At 35.5% G+C, this 10,855-nt stretch overlaps 3 protein-coding genes and 1 non-coding gene across 4 annotated transcripts; 2 read left to right on the top strand and 2 right to left on the bottom strand.

Annotated features, from left to right (window-relative positions):
- Positions 1-3: 3 nt before the first annotated feature.
- On the bottom strand, positions 4-1,068 carry LOC149404874 (uncharacterized; the record flags this gene model as incomplete). The annotated part of the gene is made up of 2 exons (XM_089607707.1): positions 1,050-1,068; positions 4-878 (listed from the first exon to the last, which is right to left on the bottom strand). Coding segments are annotated over exons 1-2 (894 nt in total), but the record flags the coding sequence as incomplete, so codon positions are not given.
- A 3,902-nt stretch (positions 1,069-4,970) lies between these two features.
- On the top strand, positions 4,971-7,997 carry LOC149404875 (aluminum-activated malate transporter 12-like). Its single transcript, XM_089605160.1, has 6 exons — positions 4,971-5,329; positions 5,440-5,580; positions 5,816-6,088; positions 6,156-6,286; positions 6,363-6,506; positions 7,284-7,997. The coding sequence occupies exons 1-6, from the start codon at positions 5,023-5,025 to the stop codon at positions 7,857-7,859; spliced, it is 1,572 nt and encodes a 523-aa protein (XP_089461286.1). The 5' UTR covers positions 4,971-5,022; the 3' UTR covers positions 7,860-7,997.
- A 567-nt stretch (positions 7,998-8,564) lies between these two features.
- On the bottom strand, positions 8,565-8,636 carry TRNAC-GCA (transfer RNA cysteine (anticodon GCA)). Its single transcript has one exon. It is a non-coding gene; the product is annotated as a tRNA-Cys (tRNA).
- Positions 8,637-8,796: 160 nt separating this feature from the next.
- LOC149404877 (TLDc domain protein) lies at positions 8,797-9,752 on the top strand. The gene is made up of 2 exons (XM_089606268.1): positions 8,797-9,049; positions 9,131-9,752. The coding sequence occupies exons 1-2, from the start codon at positions 8,860-8,862 to the stop codon at positions 9,652-9,654; spliced, it is 714 nt and encodes a 237-aa protein (XP_089462394.1). The 5' UTR covers positions 8,797-8,859; the 3' UTR covers positions 9,655-9,752.
- The last annotated feature ends 1,103 nt before the right edge of the window (positions 9,753-10,855 follow it).

Here is a 10,855-nt window from a genome sequence, read left to right on the forward strand (position 1 = left end):
TTGTTCCTTCATAGAAACGTCACGAGATTCATCTACTAACACGGCAAAGAGTGCATCACCAATATCTTTAATGATAACATCAATAGTAATAGCAGCAGCAGCAGATACAATATATTTCTGAATATCCGGTGACGTTAGTTTATTATTTTCTGGAGCCTTGTCTAGTGAGACATTCTCTATCGCATCATTATGAGCACACAAAAATTTCAACAACTCCCGAAAGTTACCTTGATTGGCTGAATGTTCAGATTCATCATGACCACGAAACGCGAGACCTTGTCGTAGAAGAAAGCGGACACAATCAACAGATGCATTTAGGTGAGTTCGATACTCACTACGAGATACCTCTGTATGGTTGGAGAGAATTGTCTGAATATGTTGATCTTGATTCTTCAAAGCCTCGTAGTTCTTCCAAGCATTGTTATGCGCACTGCCTATCCCTCCTACATGCTTTTGAAAATTTTCCTTTTTCTTCCAATTTGAATATCCAAGCCCAACAAAAGAATCACCACCGGATTGTTCTCCACAATTTGATCTAAAAAGATAGCAACATATACAATACGCTGCATCTTTTTCAATACTATACTCTAACCAACTTTCGTACTCTAGAAACCAATCGCGGTTAAAACGTCTTGATTTTGTTCCAAATTTTGTAAACGGAAAAGAATGATCTTTGGGACATGGACCTTTAAGCATATAATGTCGTCGAACTCGATCGCGCAAATTGGGATGATATGTGATGATAGGAAGTCGAAGACCGGGATCGGTGGGAAGAGCTTCAACACTAAATTCATCATTGTCCACCTTTGCATTTTTTTCAATATGCCATTTGTCTTGACATTGAGATTCTAATTTTCTCTTAAAATATTTACCAATACCTATGCCAAAAATATTAAACAATAACCATAGTCAAACTTTAGCAATTTTATAAACATTAGCTAATAAAAATCATCATCAATAGAACACTTCAATCATATAAAAAATCATCTGCATTATTTGGGAAATGAAGTGAACAAATAAGAAAGTAAATTTTTAATTGCTAAGTGTACCTTGAGAATGAGAAGTCATGGACTTGGAGTGAACAAGACCTAGTGGTGAATTTTTTAAAATGGCTAAGTGGATTTTTTTGCCTGCTGTGCATGAATTTTTGTAGAAGAAGAAACAAAAGATATTTGACGTTGGAGTGGAGAAGAAGTTGTACGGTTGTTTTCTCTCTTAATGTATATATAATTTATTTTATTCCTTTGGACTTAAAATGGGCTGTGAAAATGGGATGTAGTAGTCCTTTAATTATTTATTTAAAAAAAGAAAATTACTGCTATTACTGCAATTATTTATGTTGATTGTCATTGGGAGTGGTAGTACACTGACAGTGATACGTGTGATATCTAAATCTGCTATACCAAATATATATATATATATATATATATATATATATATATATATATATATATATATATAAAAGTCAGGAGGGGCACGTGCCCACTCTGCCCCCACCTCCTTCCGCCTTTGCTAGTACATATATGTAATTTTAAGGCAATAGATGGGAAAGACATGTAGAAGAACATATCTGAAATATATCAGAAATATAAATATTTTTTACAATCTGTTTATTATTTGGTATGAAAATAAGATGCTATTAAAATTAGCATTGGTTTAGAAAATTTATTACTTCTATTGTTTATTTCTTTATTATGTTACCTTAGGGGTTTAATGTTCAATAAGTTGGGTTTTTTTTTTTTATATATATAGAAAATATGATTAAATTCTTTTTTTGACTTAACATTCAGCAATTCTCGACCTTATAAAGTCAAAAGTGCTTCCAAAAAGCACTGTCAAATTGGCTCCACGTAAACGTTAGGCAAAATAATTTATACCTAAAATTGAATAAATCATTGGTCCCCATTTATGTGGTAGTATTATGAGATGCACAAATTCCCTGTTTCTCTGTTGTACGACTTTAATAGAAGACAAAATAGAAATATACTTCTAAAACCACACCGTAGTAGCCAAATTTTGGTCGACAATATTATGCACCTTTTATGGTCAGTGCGTACCATGAATACAACAGTACAAATGTCTCGTAATTTTTGTAAGAATATGAGAAGGCAAAATTATACAAAATAGCCATTAATTTCAATTTTTTTTATTTAGTTATAATTGTATTTTCGGTACTTTTATGAATTTAGGATCCCAGATCCATATGAATTGTGATGAATTACTTATTTTTATGCTTATTGGAGACATAATTCCCAATTCCATGTGAATAGCTAAAGCATCATGATTAACTTAATAAATTATCATTCCTTAAAAAAGACCGGAATAAATTATTATTATTTTTCTCGTCTCATTAACAAATAAAATTATATTTCCTAGCATTATTGAGGTAACAATATAATTCTAGAAAAAAAAAACGACCACCGTCAAAATTGGTTAAACATGACACGCGTCAAAAGTAAGATCTCAAGTGCATAGTTGATTCTCAACAATATTGTTGAAAGTGGAAACAAAAAAAACAAGCTTCCAAGCTGTTGGGAATTCAATAATTTAATAATAGGTATGCCATGCCTCGGAGAAAGAAGAAAAAATAAAAGTGGTTCAATAATGCTAGTAAGTTAGGTTAACAAGTCAAGCACTCCCTTTTATGCTTCTATTTGTGTACCATGTGATATGATAGTGTGATATTTGGGTCCGGTTTTGATAACAATATGCTTGCTTTTATTTAGCCATACACGTCCGTGACATAGGAAAATACGAAACACCTTCGCTTGCTTTCATGTGCACGGTAGTCTTTTCATACACAGTTCCGTTTTCCTGTATTATTGGCCCGAAAAGTGATTGATAATTTTGTTGATCCAACACACATTTTTTAGTTGTGTGTGTCCAAAAGTTGGCACTCGAGTAGTTGCTGTTTTGACTAACTAGATGCGTGTGGCCGCGAATCGGTCCAAGCACAAATTTTCAACCGTTAACAAGTAGTGTAACATAATATATATTAATTTAATATTCAAGTACTATTTCATGTGAAATATGTTGCATTCAACACTTGTGTTCGTCGCCTTTAATTTTCTTTTGTGTGACTTTGACGTGAGTTATATATATATATATATATATATATATATATATATATAGATATAGACTCATTTTACTATATCTATTCTATAGTGTATTAATTGGTTATGATTGTAATATTAAAATTTCTACCACACACGTTAAAAATTTACAATTAATTGGTCGTTTTTTCATTGGTGTCATATTAGATCACAAATCGATCGAGCTGACAAGTCCCCAAGTCAAAGGTCAACACAAATCTTGATAGGAGCTTAGGTGACTCATGGAGAGCAAAACGAGTCAATACTAATTAAGATGAGCTTGGGCCAAAGGAGTTAGAGAGAAAAGAGTTCGTAAGTGTAAATAATTTCGAAATTAAAAGGTAAAATTGAAAATAACCTGTTTCCAACACTTTTGTGAGTCTACAAATACGAGAGACTATTTCTATTTATATAGGAGTGGCTTGCTATAAGTCAAGAGACATAGCAGAAAGAGTAATGAAGAGGGTGAAGGAAAGAAATAGTGAGACAAAGAGAGAACTTACCAAAAATTGAGTGAATTGGCGTTGGTCGACAGAGTTGTGAATCGATGAGAGAGAGAGAGAGAGAGACGAGTCAATCAACCTAATCTAATGATAATTGTGACAAGTCGCGGCTAATGCCACGGTTTTAGACCGTTATATATACAATAATCAGCTGCGGCAATGTCGCAGCTATGTGTTTTATCTCCAAATATAAGAGCGGTACCAAGTGTCGCGCAAATAAAATGTTAAAATTCGCAACATTCACGATTATTTGCGGCTGTATCTATATATGTCATGGCTAAATAGCCGCGACTAGTCGCAGCAGTATCTTTATGTAGTAACTAACACCATATTTTATTTTAGTGTTAGCAAACTAAATTGCAACTGATTTCAGATAGATATTCCATGTTATCAGGTGAAGAGTTCGTTCTGAATTTTCATTTGATGGTAAATGTTTCTCAATTTTTTTCCTTAAATTCTTATGGAATATAATTTTTGCTGACTAAAAATGCATGGAGCTTGAAATAAAAAAATACTCATAATACCGATATACCATGGATGGCATTCAACTTAATAAATACAACAGAAGATTCTAGCATATACTGAAGCAAGATGTCAGACATGACAAGCATTATAGATATTTCCATGTTCAGTTGGTAATTATTTTGCCATTGTCGTACCAGTGTTTTGTATATAATAATCAAAAGACCCTTTATTCCATCTTCCGTTTGGAAAAAATAAATTAATGAAATATCCATAAATATCTATTCCCAAAGTATATAGTTCCACCAATGAAAAGTAAAACGAAGTATTCTGTCAAAATAGCGGGTATAATTCACGATGATGTCTAATTTTATATTTCTCACCTTTTTCATTCATCTTACTGACCACTAGTATACAACGAGTCACTGATCTTAATCTCTTCTCAATTATTGAATATAATAATTATTATAATTATAATATTTATGTAGGCTCTATTCTTTGTTTCTAACAATCTCAAACAATCAAAATACAATTTTTTTGTTGTCCTTTTATTAATCCATCAAGCTGTACCTTTCCACTTTGTTTTGACTATTGGCTCTTTAGTGAAAGCAACACTCACAATTCATTACAACCAAGAGCCACTTTTTAATACACAGACATGTGAATACAGCAAGACACTTGTTTATACATATACGTGACTATGTGCGTATATATATATACATACATACATATACTATATATCATAATAAACGTCTCAAAAATCCATGATAGTGGAAGTTTGGTGGTTACTGATCACCACTACAAAAACCCCACAAAAAAATAAAAAAATTCCCAATCATCAGCACTACTTATAATAGTAGCTCTCTTCTCCTCCTATAAAATTTTCTTATTTTTTTCATCACAAACCAAAGCCTGTTTCATTGCGATTGGCTAGGCCAAACAGTAACATAAAATAATAGTAATAAATGGTTCCGAAAGTTCATGCAGGCATAGAAGTGGAAGCCAATAATAACACGGGGATGAAGAGCAGTGACTGGAGAACAAAGATCATGGAGTTTGTGGAGAGTGGACGAGGGATTCCGGGTCGGGCTTGGAGGGCCACGTGGCGGGTCGGGAGTGAAGACCCGAGACGTGCGATCCACGCGCTAAAAGTCGGGTGTTCCCTGACTCTGGTGTCGCTGCTGTACTTGATGGAGCCTCTGTTCGACGGCGTTGGACAAAACGCCATTTGGGCTGTTATGACTGTTGTCGTCGTTCTAGAGTTCACCGCAGGTATAATCAATTTATTATTTTATAATCATTATTATTATTTGGTTATTACTAACACCGTAACACGTACTATTATATTGCCTCTCTTTTTTATTATTTAAAAAAAAACATAGGGGCAACATTATGCAAAGGATTGAACAGAGGATTAGGGACTCTTCTAGCTGGATCGTTGGCCTTCTTCATCGAGTACATCGCGAACGAATCCGATCGTGTTTTTCGAGCTGTTTTCATCGGCGTCGCTGTTTTTCTTATCGGTAATTATTCTAATTTAATTAGCAAACGATATGTAACAAGTAGCCCCCTTCAAAACTGGATTTTCAATTTTTTTTTTTTACTATTTAATAATTTTTTTAATGATATACCTAAAAAAGTTTACAAATATGCCCCACCTCAGATGGTTGTTACAAATAGCCCCCTAACTTCTTCATCTAACTCCGCCTCTTATAACAAGGCTTGATTTTTTTTTTTTTTTTTTTTTTTTATATATAGGGGCTATTGCAACGTACATAAGATTTTTTCCGAAGATAAAGAGGAACTACGACTACGGTGTGCTTATATTTATATTGACGTTTAACCTAATAACGGTGTCGAGTTATCGAGTCGAAAACGTGTTGAAGATCGCCCACGAGCGATTTTACACGATCGCGATCGGCTGCGGAATCTGCTTGCTCATGAGCCTTCTCATTTTCCCGAATTGGTCCGGCGAGGAATTACATAACTCCACCGTAGTCAAGCTTCAAATCCTAGCCAAGTCCATTGAAGGTATTTTTTGCTATTAAATTTGAATTTTTTTATCTTAATTAATTTTATTGACTTTTTTTTTTCGCAGCATGTGTTAACGAATATTTCAATGACAAAGAAGTATTAGACGAAGATAGTGATAAGAGCTCGTCAGAGGATGAAGATGTGTACAAAGGTTTCAAAGCTGTTTTGGAATCCAAGTCTACTGACGAGACAATGGTATATAAACTACCATAAAAAGAATGTACTATTCTAATTTGTGTATGCTTAAATTGATTAATTAATGATATGGCAGGCTTTACATGCAAGTTGGGAACCAAGGCATTCAAGGCATTGCTATAAATATCCATGGCAACAATACGTTAGACTCGGGGCTGTTATTCGCAGCTTTGGATACACTGTTGTGGCTCTTCATGGGTGTTTGGAAACAGAAATTCAGGTATATATAACATCATATACGTTATAGTCTGGATGGCAATAAAATTGAGTAGTAAATAGTGATGTTTCAATCACGTCCCCTTATTTGTAGACGTTTCAATCACGTCCCAATCAATTAAGACTAATTAATCGTCCCACCCAACACTATATAATGTTTTAATCTAGCAACAAAATATTAATTATATTTTTTATGTAAAACAAATGTATTTACAATAATCCAGCGCCTTTTATTATTAACTTAATTCTTTTGATGTGACTATTGTATTTTATTATTATTATTAAGTATATTTAAATAACTAAAATACAAGTCATATTGATGTGTCTTACGAAAAATAGTTTCAAAAAGGTTATCTGTTTGTTGACAAATAGTTTAAAAAAAAAATAATTTGTTTGGTTTCTAGATGTACAGAAATCTGTAGTAAAAATAGTCCATCCTTTTTCATTAGTTGCACATGGAAACATTTAAGACCGTAGGCTTAACAATCCATATTTCAATTTCTTAAGTTTCACGGATTTTGGCCAACCTCTTATGAGTTATAAATAAAGAGTTATAAATAAATAAAAACTAAAAAGAGGACAATTAAAGTTCATGTAAAAGGCTCGCTACTATTAATAATTTTTTTTGTTTTGAGGTACATTCTATGAATAATTAGATCCCAACATCAACAAGGCATTTTATTTACATAATTCACGACATTAGTGGTATTTTTTTTTTTTTTTTTTTTAAAGATTCAATCACATCATTATTAAATTTGAAAAAATTAATAATTCTGTACAGACCCCGAGATCGGTCCGGGCGGTGTTCAAGGACCCGTGCACCCGACTCGCCGGAGAAGTATCGAAAGTCCTGATCGAGCTCGGAAACAGCATAAGAATCCGGCGACACTGCTCGCCGGAGCTCCTCTCCGACCACCTCCACCAAGCCCTCCACGACCTCAACGCCGCCATCAAATCCCAGCCCCGCCTATTTCTCGGCCCCGCCAAAACCCATCAGAACAACACCGACAAAATCAGATACGCCCTAACGAGCGTGAAGACCGACTCGTCGGCGCTGATGGAGTGGAAGAAGAGCAACAGCAATAGTATTCACAGTCACAACCAAAACAAGAGCCTGAGGAGTCAGACGAGCCGGCTGAGCGTGACGAGCCTCGAATTCTCGGAGGCTCTTCCTCTGGCGGCTTTCGCGTCACTTCTGGTCGAGACCGCGGCCAGGCTCGACCGAGTCATCGAGGAGGTTGAAGAGCTCGCTCGCACCGCCGGATTCAGGGAGTTTGACTACGACTCCGCCGCCGTGAAGGTCAACGTTGACCAGCTCGCAGTCCCTCCTCCTCATGATATGACTTCAACTGACTGATCGGGCCATCAATAATTAATTAATAATTAGATGAGGTTATATTATGTGGGTTATACTCTATTTTTTATTTGGCTGTACTGTTTTTGGTCTACCCATATACTATATTATGAACCGACTTGATTATATTTGAGCTATCGATCCGTATTATTAATAGGAGAATGTTTTGATGGCCACTAATTATGTGAAATTGTTACTAATACTCTTTCTTTCTTTTTCTTTTTTTTTTAAACGCGAAAATAGCATATAAAAGCTTTTACTATGGAAATAGCTAATAGCTTTTATTAAGTCGTAAATAGTTATTTTTCACGATATCTAGAGAAAAAAAAATTATTATTTATGTTTTAAAAGGATTATTTTTAAAAAGATTTAAAATAACAGCTATTTTGAAAATGTTACACTTAACAAACGTTACTTTTTGTAATTTTCCCACTAATTATTAAGTTTGAGGACAATCTGTTTGATGATTATAGCATGTCATCCATTAAAATGGTTGCATAGATTTAAAAAATAAATTGCAGATGCAGGTTTCTTAGAACCCGCAAGGATGTTTGGTGATTTAGGGTTTCTTGAGTTTATAAGAAACGATGGGGAAAAATTTGACCAAAAATTATCTCAAGTAGTTGACAATATAAAAGAATTGAAGTAATTAAATTATCTCAAGAAATTTCAATTTAATATTTTTTGAACGAATGAGGAAAAATAATTAGGGCCCAACCGGGTTCGAACCGGTGACCTCTTGATCTGCAGTCAAATGCTCTACCACTGAGCTATGGACCCCTTAGTTGTCAACTGTCAAACCTAATACTATTTGGTTAGTATAAGATGCACCTAAAATCTTACACGTGTCGATATCTGACTTGATTATTAGATACAAGGATAAGATGTGTTCATTTGTTTGATATAGATCATGAATTGCATACGAGAAAAAAAAAAAAAAAAAAATGAAACAACTTACGAAAATTTGCAATTAATTATGTGGGCATAACCGCATAGTGTTTTGATGGCTTGTTTCATCCCAACCAGTGCAGTCTTTAACGGCGATAGGACTAAGGTATTTAGAACTGGTCCGTACAACTTGTTTGGTTGGAACTTTGGCAAGAGCAAAAGTGACGATGACACGCCAAAAACCAAGTACCATGACATTGATCTTCCTTTCTCACTCTCTTTGGTCGACAAAACATTCTTAAGAGGTACTCTCTCGCTCTCTCTAAGTGATTTTATGATGTCACTTTGTTGCAATTAATATGTAATAATTAATTACAAATAAGCAGGCAGGGAATTGAAATGCTGTTATAGGGCTAGTATAGATGGATTCAGTGCCACCGATTTCCACAAATATTGTGATTTCAAAGGACCCTGTGTGATAATTGGCTACACAAACACGTCGTTCAAGTTTGGTGCTTTTAGCTCTGAGGGCTATAGGAGCACTGATGATTACTACGAATCTTTTGATCCCTTTCTCTTCTATTGGGCCCACAACGATGGGCCTGGGCAGCCCGTAATCCTGCCCAAAGTCGGGGGAAGCGGGGCGGCCCTTTTTGATTATGCTCGGGGCGGGCCTCAGTTCGGGGCAGACGGGCTTCTCATTGGGCCTCCGCTCGCTCCGGTGATGGGAGGGTTTGCGGGTCCGGATACGAATTCGGGTGTGGGAGACCTAAGGCAAGCAAAGTCAAGGTTGGGATTGTCATATGCGAAAAGGGAAGATGGAAAGGACTCAATTTTTGGGGATGAGTACAAGGCCTCTCTTGAGGAAGTGCAAGTATTTTGTAGCCCTAAAATTGCAAGCCTTTATTAGTCTAGTAATGCCATATGTAAGGTCATCAAAAGAGGAGTTTATGGCACTATGTGAAACTTGTATGATGGCGCGTATATAGTACATTTTACTTCACATGATACCATCTCTAACTCATGGTATGCTATTGGAGTTTATAGTGGAAATTGACTAATTCCCTCATTGATTTCCACGTCAAAATATAATACATATACAAATAATTAGCTAACTAAGCCATCAAAAGTAGAGTAATTGCTAATTAGTCAATATTTCGTAAATTTTTAGTAAATAACCACCGACAATTATTTACACTTGAAAATATGTAAATACCCAGTAATTATTCATATTTGAAGCGGGAACACTACAAGAAATAACACATTTAGCGACGAAACTATTAGCGACGATTAAGTCGTCGCTAATAAATCGTCGTTAATCACCATTTTAGCGACGATATTATCGTCGCTAATGCTTTGGTGCGAAAAATATTAAAGTTTGGCGGCAAAGATAATTAGCGACGACTTTATCGTCGCTAATTCGTTTTTGTCGTCGCTAAGTTCGCGGGAAAATAATTAGCGACGATAAATTCGTCGCTAATTATTTCTGAATTCATTTAGCGACGAAAATATCGTCGCTAAAAATGTTGAATTAATTTCGAATTTTAAAGAGGAAAAAATCCCTCCAATTTAATTAAGACGAAAACATTTAGCGACGATTTTATCGTGGCTAAATAGTGTTTTATCGTCGCTATACAATTAGCGACGAAATAATCGTCGCTAAATGTTTTCGAATTTTGACGAATTTTAAAGAGGGAAAAATCCCTCCCATTAAATTAAAACGAAATGATTTAGCGACGATAAAATCGTCGCTAAATATGTGAAATTTACTAATAGCGACGATTTAATCGTCGCTAAATGTCTGGTTAACGTAAGTTCATTTAGCGACGAACTGAAATCATTTAGCGACGATAAAATCGTCGGTAAATGTCTTTAAATACCAGATCGCGACCCAGCTTCCCCATTCGCTCAGAAACCCTAAAACTTCCATTTCTCTCTCTACTTTCTCCCTCCTCCGCCGTGTGCCTCGTCCGCCGTGTGCCGCCGACGCTCCTCCGCCGTGTGCCTCCCCGGTAAGTCTCTCTCCTCACTACTTCTCTCTCTCTCCTCACATCTCTCTCCTAAGTCTCTCTCTCCCATTACAGCTCCTCCTCCGCCGCTCCTCCGCCGCT

Source organism: Urtica dioica, chromosome 2 (assembly GCF_054948205.1).
Source record: "Urtica dioica subsp. dioica isolate 48M chromosome 2, U.dioica_male_clone48M_v1_H2, whole genome shotgun sequence".
Taxonomy (NCBI): Eukaryota; Viridiplantae; Streptophyta; class Magnoliopsida; order Rosales; family Urticaceae; genus Urtica; species Urtica dioica.

Bases quoted from the DNA above. Each gene is read 5' to 3' on its own strand.
- LOC149404875 (XM_089605160.1), top strand. From the start codon at position 5,023: ATGGTTCCGAAAGTTCATGCAGGCATAGAAGTGGAAGCCAATAATAAC. The intron at 5,330-5,439 runs GTATAATCAATT...AAAAAAACATAG, and splicing joins CGTTCTAGAGTTCACCGCAG to GGGCAACATTATGCAAAGGA. The intron at 6,507-7,283 runs GTATATATAACA...AATTCTGTACAG, and splicing joins GTTTGGAAACAGAAATTCAG to ACCCCGAGATCGGTCCGGGC.
- LOC149404877 (XM_089606268.1), top strand. From the start codon at position 8,860: ATGGCTTGTTTCATCCCAACCAGTGCAGTCTTTAACGGCGATAGGACT. The intron at 9,050-9,130 runs GTACTCTCTCGC...ACAAATAAGCAG, and splicing joins CGACAAAACATTCTTAAGAG to GCAGGGAATTGAAATGCTGT.